This window comes from Malania oleifera, chromosome 6 (assembly GCF_029873635.1).
Source record: "Malania oleifera isolate guangnan ecotype guangnan chromosome 6, ASM2987363v1, whole genome shotgun sequence".
Taxonomy (NCBI): Eukaryota; Viridiplantae; Streptophyta; class Magnoliopsida; order Santalales; family Ximeniaceae; genus Malania; species Malania oleifera.
In genome coordinates, this window is record NC_080422.1 from 66,676,453 (window position 1) to 66,703,196 (window position 26,744).

A 26,744-nucleotide genomic window follows, 5' to 3' on the forward strand; every position below is an offset into this window, starting at 1 on the left:
TATTTCATATTGCTGAATATTTGATTGTGTATTATTTGAGGGGCAGCTTTGTTAGGCGTAACCCATTTTATATTTTTACTCGTGTATTTGTTATCATCAAAAAATGGGAGATTGTTGACTCTATGAGTCCAATCCTGTTTTGATAATGACAAATCACTTGGTATTTGATCTGTGCATCGAGATTGTGAACAAGAACAATATTTAGCATGCACGAAAGGTTAGAAATTCATAGAAACCATGAGGATTAAAGTACATTCAACTTGACACAATCCATGGAACTATAAGAGTAGAAGAATGAAGATGCAAGTGTCAAGTTCAAGATCGTCATGGGAATGGGTATTTAGAACTGAATGTATTTACATATTTCATATGATTTAATTCAAAACTTAAAATATACCCTAGACTAACCTTAGGACTCATGCATCTCATGAAAATCTTTTAGGGGTTATTCATTAATTTAGAGACTCTATTAAAAATCCCGAAAAATGTTTTATGAAGAAGCAAAGCAAGAAAGTAAAAATGGTTTTTGAAAAAAAAAAAAAAAAAAACTGAAGTTGGACTGCCCAAACGACTGATGATTACCCTTAGAAGTCTGAAGATTCAACTTTAGATGACTGAAGTTTTAGACGTCTGAAGAATTAGCTCAATCATCTGAAGAATTAATTTTGAAACACAGAATAGGCAGAACACCTTCGGATGTCTGAACCTTCAGTTCAATTGTCAGAACTAGGGACTTCAGAAGACTGAACTCTCTGTTCAGTCATCTGACCCTGTATCCAGATTATAATTTTTAGTGCTTTAAGGAACATCAGACGCCTAAACCTCCGAGAAGTTTAAAAATCTGATCTTTAGCAAGAGAACACGTAGGTTATACACTTGATTAAATTGATCCAACAGTTAGGACTTATCCTAAGGCCGAGATTACCTATATAATCAACCTCTAAACCCTAGTGCCTCACCTTTGGCATGAGATTAAGGGTCTTGAATGTTTAACACAACTTGGGAGAGCATTGAATGCACTGCTGAACTCCTGCTTGGGATTTCAAAGCATATACGTCGAATCTGAGCTAAGGTTACGTTGATTTTCAAAAGGCATTCTAGCGATTGTTGTGCATTCAACTTGGTTTTGAGGTTTGGTAAATCAATCTATTTGTTACTACTTATTCTCAAAGAGTTTTTTCATCTCAAAAATTTATCATTGAATATTATTTGAGAGATTGATCTTGAGTGTACTTATATATATATAGATTTTTCTAAAAAGATCACTACTTGAGAAAAGTTTTGCCAATGGTTGAATATTTTTGATTCAAGTGTTTATTCATTTAAAGACTCGATATTTTCGATATTACCAAACCACTTGATTAAATATCCTAAGAGTTATATATATATATATATATATATTATTGAGTGATATTTTCTGAAAAATATTAGATTAGGTTTTTAATCTTTGGAACACATATTATATATATACATATTCATATACAAAGATCATATTGTGTTTCAGATATTTGGAAAAAAACTAATCGATCTAGATTTTTAGAGCAAAACTGAATTACATATTTGTATTGAGATCATTTGGTTGGATTCAATATTAGAAACGGAATAGTCATATTCTTTCAAACCAAAGATTATTTAGAGATTTTATTGACCACATTACATACACTCATTGAACTTCAAGTTTTTATCATATGAATATGTGTTAGGAATTTCTATTGTACTTACCAGCTTGTGTAGAAGCATTATTGAGTTTTTTGCAGAACAATTATATTGTAATCATGGTTCAAGTTGTGAACCGGGTGAGGAGGAAGTTTTGCCTCTTGTAAGCAGCGGATTGTAAAGGAAGCTCCGTCCTAGTTAAAGGAGCAGGAATTTAGTGTTGCTCAAGGCGAGGATGTAGGCCGGGTTGGCTGAACCTCGTAAAATTGTGTTTGCCTTCTCTCTTCCCTTATCTTTATAATTTCGGCTTGCATTTCATTATCAACTTTTGCATGTTTGTATGTTGATTTATATTATACGCACTTGATAATTAATTAGGTAAAATAGAATTTATTTCAAGCTCCTGCAATTAATTTGTTAAATATTGAAATAGGAATTAAGTGGTAAAATAAACTTAAAGATTTTAAAGATACCCAATTCACCCCCTCTTGAGATTGCACCTAAATTAACAATATATGTTAAAGCTTCTTTAGGAAGCTACTTGAATCCAATTTCAAATTGGATTCTACAGAAGCCTACGCTCATCTTTCTCTTTGCTTCTCACTGCGTCTCATCTCTCTCCAACCGTTCTCTCTCTTTCTCTCTCTCTCTCTCTCTCTCTCTCTCTCTCTCTCTCTCTCTCCTCATTTTGTTGGTAAATACTCGACCGATCGAAAAATGGAAAATATCACTAGGTTCCATTCTCCGCCACCGACATTCCTATTGCAATGGATTTTTCGTAGGAGCGTTGTAGGAACCTCTCTTGGGGTAAGGTAAACCCACTCTTTCTCCTCAATTTCTTTTAAATCTTTAGCCTAACTTACGATATGAAATTACCATGTGGTTCTAGGATCATTTCTCTTCAAGTCTAGTGGAGCAGATTTTTAAATTAGGTTTTCCAAGCACCACTCCAAGGCTCGGGTAAGATTTAGGAAATTAAACAAAATTTTGATTTTTGGTAATTAATTATTTATTTGAAGTTTATGAGCTTAGGAAATATTAAAATAATATTTATTTAGGGCTGATTTGATTAAATTAGGGTTATTGACTCAGGGTTCCGGTGAACATTGCAGGCATCGTTTTGGGGTCCCTACTGGCGTAGTTTCTGGAAACTAGGTAAGGGGAATAGATTAACCTAGTAGTTTTTGTGAATTCATCGGTTAAAATGGAAATTTTATGTGTTTATAAATATATATGATTAACATGTGAGTTTTAAAAGAAAAGCCAACCGTTTGAACTGTGGTTTTTGAGCCTAGGGTTATAGTTATTATTTGTGAAAATGGAATGATTAAAGTAATGAGTTTTTTAGAAATTGTGGAAGTATGTAAATGTGTATTTTCAATAAATCAGATAATGAGCATGAGTTGGCTTACTATTTTAATGAAATATAATTATGCGTATTATTTGAAATGTGTGGTGTGAGTAAAATGAAAAATACTGAATTGAGCTTTGAGATATATATATATATATATATATATGTATATGTATGACATGTTGGAAATGCTGAAATGTATTGGGATTATTGCATATGTATTGTTAATCAGAGCTGGATGTGAGTGTTAAATTGAAATTTATGATTTGAGAACTCCGGTGGACCATAGTGAGGTATAGTACTGTTGCGTGTGATTTTGGAAGAGGTTAGTGCACCCACACATCTCGTGGAAAGTGTGGATACGGGATAGTCGATTATGCTGTGTAGGGTAGAGTTTCCCTCGGAGTCTAGACTAGTGTGGGAAAGCCAATCTGACCTACAGACTTAAGTCCAGCCTCGAGCCACACAACCCGTCATAGGGGGAAACATGACGGTGATTATCGATCTGGTAGTGAGTTCTAAATGCATAATTGTTTAATTTAACCAGTGAATTATATGAGAATAGAATACATGAATGCAGGTGTGAATATAGAGTAGCATGAAATTAGAGTAATGTGAAATGTGAAGGTGAAATGTGGAAGTGAGATTATGTGAAATGTGAAATGTGAAATGTGAAAGATGTGAAATATGGAAATGAGATTCAAGTGATGTGAACTATGAAAGTGAATTATGTGATGCGAAATGTTGAGAACATGAAAAGATGAATAGTACAAAGATAACAGATACAGAGTAAATTAAATATGTATTATATATATATATATATATTGTAATATTATATTTATTTGAGGCGATGTATACACTCCGCACAAGGGCTTATTGAGAAAGGCGAGTGCCCTGATTAGTATCTGATGTAGCCATATTGGGCTGCATAACGTATTAGGGTAGAGGGAAGCTACTTGTATAGACGGGTAATCTTCCCTATTATGGGGAATTTCTACCAGTAAACTTTCGTTTGAATATGTGTGTGAGTACGAGATAAACTATCCACTTGAGAGCTTACTGAGTAAGGTAAGTGCCCTGATATGCTTCAGTTGTAGCCATAGGTTGCATAAGGTATCAAAGCAGAGGGATGCTACTTATATGGGTGGGTAATCATCCCAATCATTGGGAACTCTCGTTGGTAAAATATTACGCATATGTATGAGTAGGGACAGAGAATGGTTTCATAACTGTGATAATTTTGTAAATGATGATTATATATTTGTACACAAACCTCATGATAGCCACACATTGGTGTTAATCTATTCCAACTTACTGAGATGTGTCTCACCAGATATAAATTTCATCTTTTTCAGGACCTCCGCGTGATCGAGCTTATTGAGCTCGGGGCTGGGTTTATTGGCAAAGTATTTTTGTGAGAGGGTACAAATTTTAGTTGTATTTTTGGTTTGTGTTTTTAGTTTTCTGAGATGTATATATGAATACTGGATGTTGGGAAATACTGTTTTGGGATGTTTATATAGTACTCTGGTATATTATTAAGGATGTTTATTTATTTTTTCGCTATGTGATTGAGGTTATGGTATCAGACACAGGTGATTAGATCACATCACACCCCTGACCCCACTTAGCAGGCTCGGGGCGTGACACGCCGATTCACAATCTACCCCATACTAACCCTTAGGGTTCACTTGAGACTGACTCGACAATTTACCTTCATCTCTCCTACTAAAAAAGAAGTAGCTAGTTGCCCTATAGTGGCTTCTAGCTTGGCAATCGATTGAGAGTGAGAGTGAAGTAGTTGTCGATCAACTTGGTGATCGGCCTCAATTCCCTTGAGAGCTTTTAGCACCATCTCCTAAAAAGAATTATATTTGGGTTGAGGAGGAGATGGTTGCTGATAAGATGAAGATTGGGGGACAGAAGTGGGAGGATTTTGGGAATTTTGGTATGGGCGAGGAGGTGGAGCAGTGGATGATATCTAAGGTCATTGAGATTAGAAACTCGGAGCTTGTGGCCTCTAGGAGTAGTTAGGATGTTGTTTCCATCCAAAATTGTATGTGTTTGAATACGGGTCATTAGTTGGCCTATCGTACCAATTATGGGTAGCCTTAACTTCCTCTTACACAAAATCAGGCTGGGAAGGCGCAAGGGGCAATTGTAGTACGTGTGTGAAGGGTCAGAACAAATGACACACATCTGCACATGTTACAGGTCGAGGTTGTTGTCCTATGGACAATAACTGATTTAGCTTTTTAACTGTGGTGTGTAATTTGAGTGCTAGGTCATAGCCAGTAGCTAACTCATAGACTCCTTTAGAATTGGAAGAGGATGGCTGGAATGGTCTACAAGCAGCAACAATATGTTGCTGATAATTTTTGGCGAGGTTCTTGAAGAGAGCCTAGGCCTCATTCTCGTGTTTAGTAAGGAAAGTACCTCCATAAGATACATCTACCATCGACCTATCTCGCTCAGCTAATCCTTCATAGAAGGTTTGAACTAATTGCACCTAGGGACCTAAAGGGGTGGGCATTTACATAAGATGTCTCTAAAGCACTCTCATGTCTTGAAAAATCCCCATCATAAGAAACTGGTAATGGCTCTTTTAAGCTGGTTAGTCTTCGTGATTGGAAAGTACTTTTTCAAGAACTCATGCTACATGGTGGCTTAGTTGGTCACCAAGTTTGGCTCTAAGGACTTTAGCCAATATTTGGCCTTATCCTTCAAAGAGAACAAGAAAAGACTTAGGTAAAGGGCATCATCACCGAAATTATGGATGCAGATGGTAGAACATATTTCAAGGAATTCATCTAGATGATTATAAGGATTTTCATTTGAATTCCCATAGAAATTGGGAAGCATCAAGATGATGGAAGTCTTGATCTCAAATTGGACCACCTCAACATCTAGGAATCAGATACAATACAGCGATGTGTAGGTGTTGGGCACAAAGTACTCCCTAAAAGGCCGAAGTGGTTGCTTTGCCACCATAGGTTGGTGGGGAGCTTGGGGTTCTGTATTTTGAACGGTGGGAATAAGATTACGTTTGGTCATAACTTTGGGTTAGGACGACTCATCAAACTGGGGATTTGAGGTCGGTTTCCTAATGGACCTATGAGATCTCTTAATCTCAGGGTTTATAGGCACTAGCTCAGGATTTAAAGAACACAACCCCAACATACACAAATATAGCACACAGTCAAGACTTTAATGTATAAAAAAAAACAAAGAAAAAAAAAGCAATAAGACTCTAAACTAGAAATTAGCTTATAATTGTAACCAAGTCCCCAGCAACGATGCCAAAATTTGGTAGGGTTTTGTCTAGCCAAGGCTTGGGTCCTCAACTACCAAAAATAAAATTTATAAACCTAATTACTCCCAAGCTCATTCACAGCCACTATAGCCTATACGAATCATATAGGCATCAAACCTTTTGGACCACTGCCTTAGAGATTGCTTTAACCCATAAAATGACTTCTTCAGTTTACAAACTACGTGCTCCTGTTCAGGTTGGCAAAACCCTTTTGGCTGTGTCATGTAAATTAGCTCCACCAAATCACCATGAAGGAATGCTATGTTTATGTCCATATGCTCCAAATGTATGTCGTATTGTGCCATTAGTCTCAACACTACCCTGATGAAAGTGTGCCTGACCATAAGGGAGAATATTTCTTCATAATCTACTCCCTTCCTCTGCGAGTACCCCTATGCTACCAAGTGAGCCTTGTACTTCTCTCTTTCCCTTTCTAAAACTTCTTCCTTCTTCTTGTATACCCACTTGCATCCAGTTTCCCGCTTCCCAACTAAAAGTTCTATAAAGTCTCACATCTGGTTCTTATGCAATGATTCCATCTCCTCCATCATAGCGCCTATCCAACTAACTTTCTCCTAGCTTTCCATGGCCTCCTAAAAGGTTGTAGGATCTTTGTTGCTAGTGATAAGTGTAGAAGACACTGGATCATTAAAACTGTACCTGGGGATGGCCTGACGATGCGTCTGGGTCTATCTACAATTATGCTGCCATGCAACTGCTGGTCATCCAAGCTAGAACTCCCTCTATTCTGAACACCATGATGTGTTTGTTGGCCTAACTGGGTTTTTCAATTTTGTTTTGATGATAACAAATGAAGGATGTTTTAACATGTGTTGTTGAGTGGCTTTATTTTAGGTCTAAGTAAAAGGACACTCATGGTTAATCATGGAAGTAAGCTGGAAATCAAAGTCAATCAAGTAAAAGCTTCTCAGTATATTGAAGAAATGAACAATAAATGAAGAGCTTAAAGGCTAAGCAGGACTTGAAGTAAAAGACTGAATCTCAAGAAACTGGAAGACCTAGTGGTTAATGAGATCATGCTTAGAAGGATATTTGTAAGTACTTCAATTCATTACTATTTTGATATGTGAAGCTCCTTAAGATACAAAGACTTAAAGACCAGCACTTGAAAAAACCCTTGAAAATGTTTTTGAATAGTTGTATTTGAGTTTTTCAAGTAAACTGGATTTTAAAAATTAGAAACAAAAATATTTGAAAAGGGAGGACTGCCCAACCAATTGACCATTTGAACGTGGTTCAGTCAACCTACTAACCCAAGTTATCTTTTGAAAACCTATCGAGCTGATAGACCTTTCTGAACTAAAATCAATCAGCCGACTGACCCAAGTTATCTTTTGAAAACCTGCCTAGCCGATTGACCATTTTGAACATGGTTTAGTCAGCCGACTGACATTCTCTTGAAATAAATTTTTAGCAGACAGAATGTCCTTAGTCATCTATACAGCGGACTGACCAATACAAATATTGACCCAGTTGAGTGAGTCAACCGATTGACTCTACGAAGATTTTGAATTTCGAACTATACGAGAAGTTTTTCAAAATTAATTCTATGATTTAATATCTTTTGAAAAGTTAACTAAATACTCCATGTTAAATGAGGAAACTTTTCTTTAAGAAGTTTATAAATACCTCTCTTGCTCAATGAAAAAATACGCTCAAGCAATACACGATTTCTACGCTAAAACTCTTCTAAAGCTCATAGTTGCTCACACTTTTGTTGGGGGAAAACTCTATGAAAATGCTGGTTGATTAAAAAGCTTTGGTTTTGATTTGAAAATAAAATTTTGATATCAATAAGAAAGAATCATTTGAAACTTCTAAACCTTGAGCTTCATATTTTCTATTTAGTTTTGGTTTTGAAGTATGATTAGTGATTTAACTTGTACAACTTGCTCTGTGTTTGAGAGTGTTTTTGTACGCAGATATCCGTTCCTTTCTACTAGATCTTTGACAGCTCAAGGTATAGTTAGATTGTTGCACCAAGCATAGGTTGTTGCTTGGAGAGATTTCTCTTACTGAAAAAGAAATTGGTTATTGTAAAGGTTTTTTGTTCCACCCAGAAGGAACAAGGTATAATGGAGTCTTTAGGTGGTTCATCTAAGGCGAGGATGTAGGCTGGGGTAAGCCGAACCTCGTAAAAACAGTGTCACTCTCTTCTCTTATTTTCTTTAAATTCTAGTAACAATATAAACTGCGTGGATGTGTTAATCTTACAAATAGTCTTGGATATTAAATAAACCTAAGATTAAAATTGATTCAGTTGATCAACATTGATTGCAGAAACCAAAAGGAGTACGTTGGTTAATCAACTCCTATATTCTTTTAATTAAGGGTTTATTTAAAATCTGAGTTATTGAAAAGAGTGATTGGATGTTATTTTAATTTTCAGTTCAAAGGCCAACTATAGGACTTGCACATTCATATACAAGGTTGCTAATAATTAAGCTGAATACTGCAAAACATACATTAATTGATTACTTGTATTGTGTTTGGTTGGTTTGAATAGTTGATTATTTGGTTGTTTATGATGTGATGTGGATTAAATAGAATACGTAAGTTTTTCGTGTGGATTGCCTAATCAAGAAGAAAATAAGAAGTCTTTAGAAAGGAGTCGTAAAAGGTTAAGATTTCGAAAAGGGACTTAAAAGAAAAATTTTAAATAACCCAATTCACCCACCCTCTTGGGACTACACCTTAGGTTTTAATGTTCCTAAATATACTTATTTAGTCCCCTATTTTCCTATGCAATGTTTCTATTTACTCCATAATTACCAATTCTTATTATTGTTTGGAGTTACACGTGGTATATTTGATGTTTTAGGAAATCAGAGCTTAAATCAAAGAGTTAAGCAATGCAAGGAGTCAATGCAGCAATGTGGAAGGACAAGGCTCGACCAAGTGCTCAACTAGATCTCCATGGCCTTGACTCAACTACAGAGAATTTCCTTGATCGACCATGTGGTGTGACCAAGAAGTCACAAAGGGCGACTAGGTCGAGCTAGAAGACTCCAAGGTGCTACTTAACAGCAAGTTCACAGGGACCCTCGACTAGGGAGCGACTAGGACACCTTGGACGTCCGACTTGGTAGATGATGCCATTGACTAAACATAGAATTAATTGAAGATTTTCTAGAATGTGTCGACCAGGGCGCGACTAGGATACTTTGGTAATGCGACCACGTCGACTTTAGTTGACTTCAAAAATATTTTTTACGAGATTGTTGCTGATTGTTTCCTAAATTAAATTTGAGCACGTGTAAACCCTAAGCGGTATTAATTAAACTTGTAGAAGATAATAGAGAATAGTTATTAGGCCATCAAGCCTTGTATCATTTTTTTAGGCCTTTCGAATTATAGAGTTTTGTGTTTTTCGTTCTTGCTTTGTTATGATTTTGAATTTTAAGAAAAGCCATGTTTACATTCGTGTTTATCTTCTTGTCTTTATGTTTGATTGCATGCATGATGAGTAGCTAATCCCTTATATTCTCAAGTTGTGATGAAACCCTAAGCTAGATTTGCAAGGCTACGGTTTAGTTGATTTATTCATAATCGGGTTTGGTTGCATGATGTTATTTAGACTTTTTTAAATCAATTTTCATAATAAAAGTGCTTAGATTAGAGTGGACCAAGCCTAATCTATGTTCATGCAATGGGATTAATAGAAAGGATTCTGTGTTCGCTAGATAGGGTATACCTGATTCTCCTAATCGTGGTCCGAATGATTGGTGCAAACCCGACTATACTATACTACTCAAGCGGATTACTTGTCTTTGTTTAGGGTTCATTCTATGCGTTTGTATTAGGATGAACCATTGAAACCCCATTATGGACAATTGACCAAACCTTAGTTATTGCAAATGAACGGCTTAGGGTGGATTCATAATTGGGGAATTACTTTCCCATAAGAACTTTACATAAAGATTTTGTGCCCATCTAATTAATTTTCTTTCTTAGTTTTCAATAAAAAAACCCATCATTCAATATTTTCTCCTTGTTCTAGCATAGTAAATTAGATTAATTTGGTACACTGCTGCATTGAGTCCTTGAGGATCGACACCCGACTTACTCTCTGTTCTACTGAACTTGGGAGTGGTTAGGTTATAAATTTTATCTTTGATAGTTAAGGACCCAAGCCTTGGTGAAGCTATCAAATTTTGGCGTCATTACGATAATGAGCCGAAATTAGTGTAGTTTACTGTGTGACCTTTAGTTTTTTTCTTTGTTCTTTCATATTTTTTTAATTTGAAGTCTTGATATCTTGTGCTAACTTGTTGAATGCAGGGTTTGAGATCTTTAGAACCTGAGTTAGTACCTATTAAACCTATGATTAAGGACTCCAAAGTGTTGACTGAAGTAGAAATATAGAGAGCTTCGACCAAGGGTGTGACTAAGATATCTTGGGTGTGTGACTAGGTTGAGGAACCCTTCAGTTGAACCCTAAATTTTTTAAAGAATCTTGACCAGGGCGTGACTAGGGGAAGTCTAGGGTGTGACCAGGTCGACTGTGATCAAGTTCAGAAACTGTTGCATGAGATTTTTGGTGAAACTTTCCTACTTTGAAATTAATCACTTGTAAACCCTTTTGGGTATAAAATTAAACTTTGAATAGGTGGTTAGGGTTCCCTTTTGGCTCCTCATTAGTTAGTGACATACCTTGAGTGCCGATTGGAGCCAGTTAGATTAGGTTTACTGCTTTATTCAATTTCATGTCTAATTTGTATTCGAATTCTTCTAATGCATGTGAAAATCGTCAGGTTCCAATTGCAGCCACATAGATTATATTGGTTCCGAATTGGTTCTTTGAAAGCCTGTGACAACCCTGGAGCTCCAATTGGATTCGTATATTAGATTGGTTCTCAATTGTATTCCCAAACAGCTAGTGACATGCCTTCGAGCTTCAATTGATAACGTTTTCAATTATTTGTCATTTACATTGCTTTAATTTAATTTTTACAGATTCAATACCATGCTTTCAATTTCCTGCACATTTAGTTATGTGGTTGTGATGAAACCCTAGGGAAAAGGAAAGTATAGCTAGGGATTCAGTCAATTGTGTGTAATAGGGCTTGATTTCTAAAGAGGAGTCCATGTTCGCTGGATAGGGTATACCTTGGTTCTTGATCGTGCTTCGACAATTGGTGCACCCTCGCTACCCTATGCCACTTGAGCAGATTGCTTGACCGTTGAACCTAGTATAGATAATTGACCAGACATAGTTATCGAAAACGACAGCCTAAGCTAGATTCATAACTAAAGAATTGCTTTCATAGTTAATTTCATTCAATTTGCCTACTTTCATAGTTTAGTCAACAAACCAAAATTCAATCTTTTTCCTTTTTCTTTTTCAAACCGTAGTTAACTATATTAACATTGGAGCATCGCTGCACTAAAGTCCCTAAGATTGACACCTAACTCACTCCTTGTTCTACTAAACTTGGGATTAGTTAGGTTATAAATATTATTTTTGGTAGTTAAGGACCCAAGCCTTGGCGAGCCTACCAAATTTTGGCACCGTTGTCGGGGACTGAGTTATGGTAGTGAGCCAATTCCTAGTGTAGTTACTACGTATTTTTATTTTTCTTTGTCTTCTTTTATTATTTTTTTTTGTTTTTCGTTTTTATACTTGAAGTCTTGATTGTGTTCTGAATTTGTATATTCTTGGTTTGCGATCTTTGGATCCCAATTTAGTGCCTATAGACCCTTAGATTGAAAGATCTCATAGGTCAATTAGGAAGTCTACTTCTAGTCTTAAGTGCCGAGTCCTCCGAACCAAACATCATGGCCGAACATCGACCGACTCCCGCTTATCAAAACCAAGAACCTTTGGTTCCCTGTTGACCTACGGTGGAGGAGCAACCCCTTCGGCCCCTGAGGGACTATTTCACATCCAATGCATGCACGTCACCGAATTGCATTCGGTACCCGGATGTCGAGGTAGAGCAATTCAAAATCAAGACCTCCACCATCTCAATGCTTCCTAACTTCTTTGGGAATTCAACTAAAAATCCATACAAGTATCTAGATGAGTTTCTTAAAATTTTTTATAACCATTCGTATACCTAACTTTAGTGATGATGCCCTTCGTCTAAGGCTATTTTCATTCTCCTTAAAGGACAAAGCCAAATATTGGCTGAATTCCTTAGAGTCGAACTTAGTGACCACCTAGGCCACCATGCAACAAGAATTCCTAAAAAAGTACTTCCCCATTGGGAAGACTAACTAGCTTAGGAAGGCAATCACGAGTTTCTCACAAATAGATGGTGAAAAATTTTTCGAGACATGGGAGCGCTTTAGGGATGTTTTGTGCAAATGCCCACATCACCAAGTCCTTAGATGGCAATTAGTTCAAACCTTCTATGAGGGGTTAGTTGAGCATGATAGAGTCATGGTAGATGCATTTTGTAGAGGAACTTTCCTCACAAAGCACAAGAATGAGGCTTGAACAACAACCTCAACCAGTGGCTTGTGTAGAGGTGTGTGTCATTTGCTCTGATCTCTATCACCTACTATAATTGCCCCCATGCACCTCCCACACTTGAGTTTGTGCTAGAGGAAGTTAAGGCCACCCATAATTGGTACAACGTGCCGACCAATGATCCATACTCTGACAAGTACAATCCTAGGTGGAGTTAACATCCTAACTTCTTCTAGAGGCAACAAGTTCCAGGTTTTCTATCTCAAAGATTTCAGCAATCACCCATTGCTCCACCTCCTCAACCATTTTAGAATTCAAATCCTCAAAATCCTTCCATATCTTCCCCTCGACAATCAACTTATCAACAACCATCTCCTCCTTAGACCCAATATGATAGACCTTTTTAGGAGATGGTGTTGAAAGTCCTTAAGGGTATCGAGGTTGATCGTCAAGTGATGTGTCCTTAAAATGCACTATTTTAGGCCTCCATTTACTTATGTTTTGTTCTCATTTATCATGTATTTACCCTTTCTTATCATAGTTCTAAGTTATGCATGATTTGTTCATGTTTTAAGAAAATGAAGTTAAAATCAAGGAGTTAAGTAATGCAAGAAGCCAAGGGAGTAATTAGGAAGTACAAGGCTCAACCAGGTGCTCAACCAAGCCCCCAAAGCCTCAATTCATCAAAGCAAACAAGACCTCGCTCGACCATGTGGTGTGACCATAAGCACAAGGGGCGACTAGGTGACAAAATGAAGACTTCAGAGTTCAGACTGAAGTGGAGATGCTGAGAGGTTCAACCATTGGCACGACCAAGTGACCTTGAGGGGCAACTAGGTCGGCTAAACAGAGACTGACTGAAGTATATATCTTGAGAGTTTCGACCATAGGCGCGACAAGGATATCCTCTATGCATGACCAGGTTGAGGAAGCCTGAAGACTAAACCCTAGAATTCTCGAGAGTCTCGACCAGGGTGTGACCAAGGGAAGACTAGGGTGCAACCTGGTCGACAACGTTCAAGTCCAACAATCTTCTTCATGAGATTTCTATGAAAAGGTTTTTGATTTGAATTCAAACTCTTGCAAACGCTTTTGGGTATAAACTAAGCTTCAATTATGTGATTAGGGTTCCCTTTTGGCCCCTATTTGGTTAGTGACAGACCTAAAGAGTCATTAGTTGTCACTTAGATTATATTTACAACTTTCTTTTCAATTCCATGTCTAGTTCATGTTCGGATTCTTCGAAGGCCTGTGACATCCTTCGAGTTCTGAGTGCTGCTGTGTAGCATAGTTGGCTTTCGATTGTAATCCCGATTACTAGTGACAGGCCTTCTAGCTGCAATTGATGTCATTTTAAATAACAATTTCTTTACTCTCCTTTGATTTTAATTCTGCAATTTAAATACCATGTCTTTAATTTCCATGCATATTTACTTCTCTGATTGTGATGAAATCCTAAGAGATAGGATAGCAAAGCTAGGCATTCAATCACTTATACATAATAAGTTATGGTTCCTATAGGGTGTTCTCGTGCTTACTAGATAGGGTATACCCTAGTTCCCGATCATGCTCCGAATGATTGGTGAACCTTTGCTACCCTATGCGACTCGAATGGCTCATTTGACTGTCTAACCTAGTATGGATAGTTGATTGGACATAGCTATCGCGAACGACAACCTAAGGTTGATTTATGATTAGAGGCTTGCTTTCTATAATTAGTTTTAATTACACTTTACTTTCATTGCTTGTGTAGAATAGAAAACAACTCAAAAATCTCATCTTTCTCCTTTTATGTAAAGCGTAGTAAATTAGACTAGAACTGGTAAACAACTACACTAAGTCCCTCAAGTTTGACACCCAACTTACTCCTTATTCTACTAAACTTGGGCATAGTTAGTTTATAAATATTATTTTTGGTAGTTAAGGACCCAAGCCTTGGCGAGCTGACCAAATTTTGGCGCTGTTGCTTGGGACAGTGTTGAAAGCCCTTAAGGGTATCAGGCTGATCGTCAAGTTGATTGGCAATTACTCCACTCTCACTCTCACTCTCATTATATCACCAAGCTAAAAGCTACTATGGATTAGCTAGCAACATATTTGAGAAGGAGAGATGAGGGTAATTTGTCAAGTTAGCCTCTCATGAACCCTAAAGACCAGTATGGGGTAGAATGTGAGTTGGCTACTAGTCATACAACATATCATGAGCAAGCCCAGGCTGTGACCACCCTTAGGAGTGGAAGGGAGATAGATAATAGGATTGGGAAGAAGGTAGACTAAGGTAAGGATAAGGAGAAGATGAGGGTAGAGCCTAGTGTTGAATCATGCATCCCCTCCTTCTCCAATTTGGTGAGCAATCCTGAAATTACCACCTTTTTTGCTGAATGAGCATTGCCCCATTATCTCCCTGCAATGTTATTCCCTACAGCTTTTTAGGCACATTCTAAGCCTAAGAAATAAGAAATTGAAGAGTCTATGATGGACACTTTTAGGCAAATAAAGATCAATCTTCCTTTTTTAGATGACATCAAGCAAGTGCCTGCTTATGCTAAGTTCCTTAAGGATCTGTGCACCCAAAAGCATGAATTTAAGGTGCATGTGGACAAAAGAGTTAGATTGACTGAGCATGTGAGCTCAATTATTTTAGGTTATATTCCCCCAAAACTTAAGGACCCCAGCGCTGCCACCATCTTATGTGTAATTGGCGATTACACTATCGATAGGGCCCTTTTAGATTTTGGAGTGAGTGTAAACCTACTTCCCTACTTAGTCTACAAATAGTTCGGTTTAGGAAAACTAAAGCCCACGGTCACTTTGAGTTTTGTCAACCGATCTATTAAAAGGCCCTAGGGTGTTATTGAGGATGTCTTAGTAAAGGTTGATAGGTTCTTTTACCCCATTGATTTCATTGTCTTAGACATGGAACCAACCAACCTGACCAAAGATCCGATCTATGTCCTTCTAGGTCAACCATTCCTAAGTACGACTAATGCTTGTATTTACTGTTAGACCAAGATCATGGATGTATCCATCGGCAACATGAAGGTCTGGATGAATGTGTTTCATGCCTCCCAAAACCCATCATATGACACCCAATCTGTGGATGTGAACACGATTGAGGAATGTGTTGAGGAGGTTGCCCCATCGATTCTTTTCAAGGATCTCCTTAAGGCTATGCTAAAACTTGATTACCTCTCCTTCTTAGGTTTAAAGGATCCATATGAGCATATATTTGCTATCTATGATGCAACCTCCAACCTAGAGAGTAGGATTTGAGCATGTCGTAAGGGACTAGTGGAAGACCTTCCTATTATCAAATCCGGGTGAGTTTGGCTTGAGCTTTCATGGTGTCTGGCTGAAGATGGTAAACTTGGCACTTCTGGGAGGCAACCTAGGGGTGAGCATAATTCGAGGAAACTTGAATTAACCGAATTAACCGACCAAAATTGATCGGTTTGGTTCGGTTAAAAAAATCGGTTCGGTCGGTTCGGTTATGTTTCATTAAAGTTCGGTAAATCGGGTTTCAGTCTGGTGAATAGGAAATGTTAATTCGGTTAACCAATTAATCGATTTAATAATTAATTAAAATTTAAATATAAATTAGCATCTATTAATTTGTTAAAGGCGGTAGGCGGCAGCTCCTTCCTCCTTGGATCTGTGCTTGCTGGTGAAGTGCCACAGAGAAACAAACTTGGAGTCTGAAACTGAACTGGGTAACAAAGAGTAAGGGATGTGGGTGGCCATGAGAGGATCGAATTGAAATTCAAAACCGCAGATGGCATTAATGGCGTACCGAAGGGGAGTGGTTGAAAATAAGGGAAAGAAGATGATGCCCACTTTTGAATGTTTACATCAACATCCCAGTAGACACTGTAGTTGCCTTCAACATTCTCAAAGATGCCTCCAAAGCTATCGCCAAGATTATTGGTAAACCAGAATTTGTTAAGTACCCATTGACCCACCACCTCCTAATTCGTAATCTTCATGCACTTATTTTTGTGCTATTGGTTTCCTTCTATTTCTTGTTGTTAGCTCTTTTCTTTTTTGCATAATAGCGATACATTGACTTGAAATTGTTCAAAATTACTCTTCCAACCTAAAACTCTTTTGCTGATACTTCATTTGCCCACTTCAAGCTCTGCTGCTGTAGTATTTTTCTTGTTGACGTTTCACTTGGAGCAAAATTTGTTATCAAACTCTGACAGTGGATAGGGCCATGCCATCTTTGCATTCTTGCCTTGAACTATTTCCTTACAATGATTCATATGACAATGAATTTTAAGAATTCTTTTCTATTCCAATTACATGACAAAATATAACTTATTTGCTATTTCAAACTTCAATTAATTTATTAATTCGGTTAAATTCGGTTAACCGAATTACCCGAAAAGATAATTCAGTCGGGTTCGGTTCAGTGAGGCCCAGCAGTTTGGTTGGTTCGGTTAAGAGCATTCTTTAACCAAAAATTTCAGTTAATTCGGTTAATTAACTGAATTTGGCCGAACCGATCGTTTGCTCACCCCTAAGGCAACCCACTTGTTTTTTTTTTTTGTTTTTTTGTTTTTTTTCCTTTAAGTCTTTAGGTTGTACATTGTAGGGTTTGTTGGAGTTTAGAGTCCTTAGAGTAGGTCTTAGGATAGTGTCTCTGTCTAGGGTGTGACTAGGGCTTCCTTGGGTGTGACCAAGTCCACCCCTTATGGTCTTGAGTTAGGAAAATATACCCCTTTTCACAGAATGGTTCGACTAGGGTGTGACCAACACTACTACAGGTGCGACCTGGCGAGCCTTGGTGACTGTTGACCTTCTGAATTCCAGAGGGGCTTGACTAAGGCTTGACCAACATTGCAGTGAGGCGTGACTTGGTCGAGGGTTTATTTCCCTGATTCAGTTAGGGGTGCAACTAGGGCGTGACCAGGCCAACTAGTGGTGCGACTTGGTCAAACTTGTAAAAACTCATTTTAAGACACTTTTTCTGTGAAGCCCTAACTCGATTTTCTCTTATCTTCTTGCACGTCCTCTCACTGCACACACCCTTGACCTAGTCGCCCCGGCCTCCTCGACTTCCAAAGACCATCTTTAGTGTCCTTTTCACCTTCGACGACCCTACTTAGCCGATTTCCTTCCTCCATTCCTCATGAAAGGTTCTCCATCTACACATAAGATTCATTCGGAGGTATTGTCCCTTCATCGTCCTCTTTTATCGCATGTTTTGCACCTACTTCTGGCCTCTGTTAATCATGATGCACCGCTATGACTCTCGGGCTACTTCTAAGAAGCCCCAATCATCCCGTGCCACTGCCAAACGGAAGAGAGTCAAGGACCAGCCCGATGATACATCTTCTTCCGGGTCCAATCAAATCCCCCCTTCTCAGCTGAAGAAGAGGGGTTGGGTGGCTCAAAGCAAGAAGGCATAGAAAAGCAGGGGGAAGAGGGCTCAGAGGATGACCCTTGCAGACTATGATTTTCAGCCGATGTACATGTTCTAGCTCAAGGAGACTTGAGCCCACCTATATAGAAAATACTACATCGAGTTCCTCAAGAGGAGGAAGATGGACCATTACATGACCTCGCCCACCACCACTTATTATCCAGCATTGGTGCGGGAGTTCTACCAGAACATGCAACACAATCCCACAACAAGCATTTGGCTCACTGAGGTTCAGGGCATTGCATTCGAGCTGTCATCAACTTTAATTGAGAGGGCATGGTCCCATAAAGAGGCTGATGATGTTCCCTGGGAGGCGATTGAATCAACGGATGTCCACCAGATCATACACCATATGTTTTATGGCCCGTACTATAATGGTGGCAACATACAGAGGGGGGCGTGCGCAGTGAGGAACTGCCTACCCGATTACTGACTCCTCTTGGACCTCATCTTGTAGCGCAATAATTGTGCGTTCGGGTACCACTCTGAGCAGTGCGACATCCACCTGCAGGTACTCTACGCAGTCCATCGAAATATGAGAGTGGATATCACATGACTCATCATGGATGATATGACCACGTTCTACGATAGGAATGTGAAGCATTCTAGGCTGACGAAGCCTATGCGAGTTCAGAGCGCAGTCAGCCATCTAGGGAGCCCAACGGGCCCCTCATTCCTTATGCCCAGCTTGTCATGATGATCTTGTTGAGGAAGAAGATCAACTTGGGTGATCTTGACACACACATTATTATCTGCGAGGTCACCAATGAGAAAACATAGAGCCGGAGCCTGAAGTTTGTGGCCTTGTTGAGATTGAAGGTGAATAGGTGGGTGCCCATTGAGGGTGAGGAGGGGACCAAATATATAGTCCCACCTTCCCACCTCGATTTTGAGGAGCCAGCACATTCTCATGTGCCTCTACGATGCAGAGCTCCCAAGAAGAAGAAGAGGGCGACTATTGAGCCATGTACCTTGGCTGCTGCACCACCAAAGGCGGCACCTTCTCCGCATACTTCCACCACTGTGCCTTAGGTAGGGGATAACTTGAGCCATCTATGCCAACATTTTAAAGATTTGAGGTCAGAGGTGTAGCACGAGTTGGCAAAGACCAGGACTGAGATTAGGCATGGATTGAGGGTGATTTTTTAGGCACTTCTAGTCTGTTTCCTGCATTTGTTAGAGTCCTTCAGTTTTGAGAGATTCGTAGCTCCTTCACCCCTACTTGCACCAGCTGAGGCATCTTCAGTCCCCACCCCCAGGCCTACAACATCTCCAGCTTCGCCATCTCCAATTGTCATCGCTCTGAGGGTTGCTATTTTACCTACACCTCCATCACCGGCTCCTCAACCATAGCCATCTCCATTGCCAGCGCCATAGGCTGCTACGCCTCAACCATCTCCATCGCCAGCCCCTCAGTCTCCTGTGCCTCAGTATTCATGCCCTTCCCCATCTACTAGCCCGATTATGATGATTAATATCGAGTCTTCGAGCACGAGTGGGACAGACATTCCTATTGAAAAGGCTCCTACACCAGCCATTACTTTAGCAGGCGAGGCCCAATCCTCCATGAGTACTCCTACTCCCATGGATATGCCACCCACTATAGAGCCACCCACAAAGCTAGCTGATATTGCTTTATCTCCGATTGTAGCCATAGAGCCTCCGGTGGTGAAGCATGTCTGGCCAAAATCTTCCATGATGATGGTGCTCATTTTGCCCATTGATGTCACTAAGCACTCCTTCTACATTGTTACACCTCCTAACCCTAGCTTGAGATACGCAATGGTGCATCTGTATAGAGACATGGCCACAAGCATGGCACCCGCATCATCTGCTCCCATCACTGGTACATCCTCCACTGCTCCAGCCTCTCGTGCACCACCTACTACCCCAGCCGCTCCTGCGTCTCTTGCTACTTTTGCAGCCCCTGAGTCATCGGCTATGTTGGCCTTACAAGGCTTAACATCCTGTTTTGATGCTAACAAATGAGTAGAACTTAACATGCTTTGTTTAGTGATGTCTTTTCAGGACTCAATGATGAATGCAAGGTTAAAGAATTCATGAAAACTTATATTTCAAAGAAGGATGATCAATATGAACCTTAAAGCATGGATTCAAAAATAGATTCAAAGATAAAGCTTGATGATCATGAGAGAATAAGGATTAAAGAGAAATTGATGAAAGCTCAAAGAGAGACGAAGCAAGTATAAAGACGTCAAGGAATTCAAGAATTGAATTTTGAAAGAGTCTATAGGAAATTTCTTGTAAGTACTTTAAATAATTTCAATATAGATGCATGAAACTTTTAGGTTAATTTATTGGACCTAGATACCTTTTAACATACTTGGAAAATATTTTTATAAGGTCCAAAATTGTTTCAGAAAGGTTAGAATCATTTTTGGAATGAAAAACACCAAAAATGGGATTTTCCAAATGCTGTTAATTTTTCTACATCCGCATTGAGGTGCATTTGTCTCTATCCAAAACCCATTATTTTAAATTTTGTTAAACATGAAAGTTTTGGTATTTTCTCTTAGCTTTCGTTTGAAACCAAGAGCGTCAAATTTAGAGTTACACAAAAAAGGTAATAACCAAAATACTAAAGGGTGTTCGAAGATGACAGCTTGACAGTCGCCTGTCAGTTCTTACAGGCGACTGCTAGTGAAATTTGAGGCATCTGTCTGAGTTCAGTTAGGCGACTAACACCCTAATACTCCTTTAAATTAACTAGACAGGCAACTGCCCAAAAAGAGATAGTCAATTGTCACGCGGCAATTTTTAAAATTTTACAACGGATAAATTTTTTAAATGAGGTTGCTTGGGGCTCAAACTTTGTGAAAACTTGAGGAATACTCCAAGTCACTTGGGGATCAAGTTACATAAATTTTAAAGTATATAAATAAGTCTTAAGATTATTGAATTAATTATCAAGAATTCAATTCACTAATAAAAATTTCTCTCAATTGCTCTCAAATTCTCAAGGCTTTCTCTTACTCTTAACTTGCACAAAGCTTACTGAGTTCTTGCTGATTCTTACTCACCAATCTAGTGCTACAAATTCTAAATCTTTCAATCATTGAAGGAATTAATCGGTGATATCTTCCCTTGAGCTTCAAGTTATATTCCATATTTTTATTTACTTTGAAGTATATTATAGTGCTGAATTGTTGTACTAATCAGCTCTATTCGAGAGCATTCTTTGTACATCTATTTGATTTGTATCTTGTAGATATTGACAGTTCAAGGTTGTTTGGATCGTTGTCTAAGTGAGGCGATATCGCTTAGAGAGGTGGGCTCTAGCCTAATTAAAGGAGTGACCGAACGAGGGTACATTGTTTGGAGAGGCGGGCTCTAGCCTTTTGAAGGAGTGTGTAATCGGTGTTGTTCCGCCCGGTAAAGGAACTAATTTTAGTGAATCCTTTGGTGGTTTGCCAAAGGTGAGGATGTAGGCTGGGTGTAAGCCGAACCTTGTAAAAATCCCAGTCTCACTCTCTCTTTCCCCTACTCTTGATTTTCAGCATATTTAAATTGCGTGGATGGTTTAATTGGAAATCATATATACTACGTATATTTGGAAATCAAAAAAACTTAGAGTCTAATTTTGATTTGGGTTGTGGAAGCTAAAAGGGAGTACGTTGGTTAAACCATAATTTCCAGAAACCATACGAGAGTACGTTACTTGATTAACATCCCAAAGATAAATCAACTAAGAGTTTATTTGAATTTTGAATCTTGGAAAGAGTGTGAATGTTTTTGGTTGAAAAATATTTTGAGAAAGCTAATTCATTATCAAAGGGATAGCATTAACAACAGGGCTGCACACAAGTTGAAAAAGCTGAGAATTTCCATTAAGTTGCAACGCATATCTTGATTGAATGATTGGTTTGGATAGTGTGGTTGATTGAAAGGTTGATTGGTTACTTAATTGTTTAAGTACTTGTGTTGTGGTTGTGGATTGAATTTTGTTTTGAATATCTATTGTGTTTTTGATAAAACAACAAGAAAACAATAATTATTTAAAAAGACTTAAAAGAGTTTAAGGATTCTTGAATGGAATTAAAAGAAATTTTAAAACCCAATTCACCCCCCTCTTGGGACTACACCTTAGTTTTCAATTGGTATCAGAGCAGGGTTATAGAAAATCTTAATTAGTAGCTATAAAATGATCTTAATGGCTCACTTAGGCGTAGCTCCCTTTGGAGAGGGACAATCTTCAACTAGGCCTCCTATCTTTTGTGGGCATAACTACACCTTTTGGAAAAAGCAAATGAAAATCTATCTCCAAACTGTGAATTGAAAAGCTTGGGAGGTTGTCATAGATGGTGATCTAATTCCCCTTAAACTAGTAAATGGAAAACAAGTTCCCAAGGATAAAAATGATATGACAGACTTAGATCATAAGATGCAAGTCAATTCTAGTGTTGTGAATGCTTTATATTGTGCTTTAGATGTTAATAAATTTAATAAAGTAATGGCTTACAAAACGGCTAAGGAAATATGGGACAAGCTAGAAGTCACTTACAAAGGCACTATAGATGTTAGGGATAATAGGATTGATATGCTTACAAGCGAATATGAAACTTTTAAGATGAACCCAGATGAATCTATAACTAGCATGTATACTAGGTTCACTCACATAATAAATTCCCTAAATGCCTTAGGAAAAAAATACACTACCTATGAGATGATAAGAAAAATTCTTAGAGGGCTGCCAGCTATATGAGAACCAAAGGCCACTGTAATAACGGAGGTTGGGAACCTAAAAACCACTTCTTTAGATGAACTTATAGGTTCTCTCCTCACATACGAAATGACAATGTGAAAGGAGTGGAAAAACCAAAACCCAAAAATCAATAGCCTTAAAGCCTCAAAAGAAAACTCTAGTAGTGAAGAAGAAATGGATGAAGATGAACTAGCCTTCATATATAAGAAACTTGCAAAGATACTAAAGAGGAAAAACAAATTCAAAAGAAGAAACCAAGACTCCGAATTAGAAGAAGAAGAAATCAGCAAAAGGAAATCTAAAAATAAAACCCCCACATGTTATAATTGCAACAAAGATGGACATATAAAATCGAAATGTCCACTACTAAAGAAAGAGTCTAAGAAGAAAAACAAAAAGACCATGAAAGCTACTACTTGGGATAGCACAAGTAGTTTGGAATGTGAATAAAGTGACCAAGAGGTTGCTTATACTTGCTTTATGGCATGGGACGATGAGGGAAGCTCCTCATCCAAATCGGCAAATGGTTATAGTAGTGATGAATCAAATGATGAAAGCATGCTATCTTATGAGGAACTTCAAAATAATTTATTCAAAGTACATAAGATGCTAATCAAAGTAACTAAACAAAACACATCATTGAAAAACAAGATCGATGGAATAATGAAAGAACTAGAATCAAGTAAGATTGCTGAAAATGATAAAGACTCAAAACTCATGAAAATAGAAAATAAGTATGATGCTGTAATAAAAGAATTAGAAGCTAAAAATCTTACTGAAAATGAAAAAGATTTAAAAATCAAGAAACTTGAAAGCAAAAATGAAAAGATGATAGAACACCTTTGATCCCTTATATATATATATATATATATATTTCTCATATTTCATAGAGGATATTTCTGAATTAGAAGATAAAATTAGAAAATTATCTCAAGAATTAGAGAAATCACAAAAGAAGGTTCATGACAAGAAAGATAGGGAGATAAATGATCTCAAAAATCAAATTGAAGATAAAGAAAAGATCATTTATAACTTCACAAAAGGAAGGGAAAACTTTGACAAAATGATAGGCTCACAAAGGATGACCTTAAACAAAGAAGACATTGGATTTAATGGGGTTGAAAATAAAAAGAAAAAGAATCTTTACATGGTTTATTTTTCAAAAGCATCCAAAGATTATGCTAGCACATCTTCTAAATCTTACACTAACACTATATGCTATCAATGTAAGAAAAAGGGACATAAAGTTTGAATGTCCATTTAAAAGAAAGTGTGCGAAGACTAAACAAGTATGGAAAATTAAGGAAACATCCTTTATTAAACCAACCGGACCCAAGAAAGTATGGGTACCAAGATGAAAGACTAGTTCATAAACGAAAAAAATCCATGGATTAAGTCATTCCCCTTTAAAAATCGAGAAAGTAACTTAATTCATGATCAACAAAAGAACTAGTTGAAATAGAAAAAAGATGAGTTTAAGAGCTTATTATAACAAATTCAAAATGGCATTGTTGGCAAACATCATAGGATGATTTTTACAAGGCTTAACTTAAGAAAATATTAAGAAAATATAAAATTGAGCTTATTACATAAGTACCTTAGTTTTCAATATGCTATATGCTACCTGTGTATGACTTGACTTAACTTGACTTTTATTGAAAATTTATGGCTCACTATGTTGAAAATTTGAGCATGAAATTATTGAGCATAAGCATGAATTTTGATATGAGATTAATTCTTGACCATGCATGCTATTGATGAATCACATGGATAAACTTATTGCTCTTTATATTGATATCTATGAGTTATGAAAAATATAATAGTCATATTGGTATCCATGAGCTATGCATGATGTGATAATGACTTTGGTATCTATAAAGTACTTTGGTATCTATGAATATTTTAATTGATATCAAAATTTAAAAGCCTACTTGGTATCACAATCTAAAAGTTCAATTGGTTTTTGAGCATGACAAGTATGATTATATCTATGAGCATGGTATGACATTGCTGATATTGGCATGATATTGATATTTGATACATGATGTGAATTAATGTTTTGAAACATGGGATGATAAAAGCATAATTGGTAACAAAACTGAATGTATTGAATTCAGGGGGAGTATTATGACTTATTACTTATAGTATGATCATTTCCTTATTAATCAATTGGTATCATGAATTAATAAAATTTTAAATTGATATCATGAATTAAATTTTAAATTGGTATCATAAAATCAAGAATTGGTATCTTGAATATTGTCAAAAGGGAAAAAAAAGCTATTAGTAAAGATGTTACAACTCATATACATGACTATTAAAACACACTACACATGCTATATTGAAAAATAAATAAATTGAGTGTGTACATATGTTTGATATGCAAGTTTGATGATATGCTCAGAATATGATTTTATTTGAACTTAATCATTTTTTTTTTCTCTTTTTGATTGATGTCAAAAGGGGGAGAAGTTTTAAGCAAAATTGAGCATGGTATTACAAAAATTGAGCGTGAACATAAGGAGGAGAAGTACTTGATATTTATTGGTAAACATGAACTTAAATGAAGTGATGAGCATAATTGTAAAAGAGTTTTGAAATTAATATTGATCCTGCGAATATTATTAAGATGATGCTTATTGAAAGGGGGACTCTTTTTAAGGCTCATTCCAATTTTTGCTTCTTGTTTGTCATCATAAAAAAGGGGGAGATTGTTAGCCTTACAAGGCTTAACATACTATTTTGATGCTAACAAACAAGTAAAACTTAACATGCTTTGTTTAGTGATGTCTTTTTAGGACTCTATGATGAAGGCAAGGTTAAAGAATTCATGAAAGCTTATATTTCAAAGAAGGATGATCAATATGAAGCTTAAAACATGAATTCAAAAATAGATTCAAAGATAAATCTTGAAGATCATAAGAGCATAAGGATTAAAGAGAATTTGATGAAAGCTCAAAGAGAGATGAAGCAAGTATAAAGACCTCAAGGAATTCAAGAATTGAAAAATAATTTCAATATGGATACATGAAACTCTTAGGTTAATTTCTTGGACCTAGATAACTTTTAATATACTTGGAAAATATTTTTATAAGGTCAAAATTGTTTCAAAAAGGTTAGAATCATTTTTGGAATGAAAAACACCAAAAAGAGGATTTTCCAATTGCTGTTATTTTTTCTACATGCGCATTGAGGTGCATTTGTATCTATCAAAAACTCCTTATTTTAATATTTATTCAACATGAAAGTTGTGGTATTTTCTCTTAGCTTTCGTTTGACATCAAGCTCATAAAATTTGGAGTTACATAGAAAACGTTATGACCAAAAGACTGAAGGGTGTTTGAAGCTGACAGCTTGACAGTCGCCTGTCAGTTCTTACAAGCAATTGCTAGTAAAATTTGAGGCATATGTCCGTGTTCAATCAGGAAACTGACACCTTACTGTCCCTTTAAATTATTTAGACAGGCGATTGCCTAAACAGGGACAGTCAACTGTCAAACAGCGGTTTTTAAATTTTTATAATGGATAAATTTTTTAAATGAGGTTGCTTGGGGCTCAAACTTTGTGAAAACTTGGGGAATACTCCAAGTCACTTGCATATCAAGTTACATACCTTTTAAAGTCTATAAATAAGTCTCAAGATCATTGAGTTAATTACCAAGAATCCAATTCAGCAATAAAAAAATCTCTCTCAATTGCTCTCAAATTTTCAAGGCTCTCTCTTGCTCTTAACTTGCACAAAGCTTACTGAGTTCTTGTGATTCTTACTCACCAATATTGTGCTACAAATTCTAAATCTTTCAATCATTGAAAGAATTAATTGGTGATATACTCTCTTGA

General features: G+C 37.2%; 1 protein-coding gene and 1 non-coding gene across 2 annotated transcripts in view; one reads left to right on the forward strand and one right to left on the reverse strand.

Annotated features, from left to right (window-relative positions):
- Window positions 1–12,562: 12,562 nt before the first annotated feature.
- On the reverse strand, window positions 12,563–12,668 carry LOC131158947 (small nucleolar RNA R71). Its single transcript, XR_009137565.1, has one exon. It is a non-coding gene; the product is annotated as a small nucleolar RNA R71 (small nucleolar RNA).
- A 6,977-nt stretch (window positions 12,669–19,645) lies between these two features.
- The window catches only part of LOC131158626 (uncharacterized), a 61,751-nt gene continuing 54,652 nt past the window's right edge, over window positions 19,646–26,744 (forward strand). The window contains exon 1 of the mRNA XM_058113491.1: window positions 19,646–20,124. Within this exon, the coding sequence (XP_057969474.1) occupies window positions 19,646–20,124 (479 nt within the window). The remainder of the gene's footprint in view (window positions 20,125–26,744) is intronic.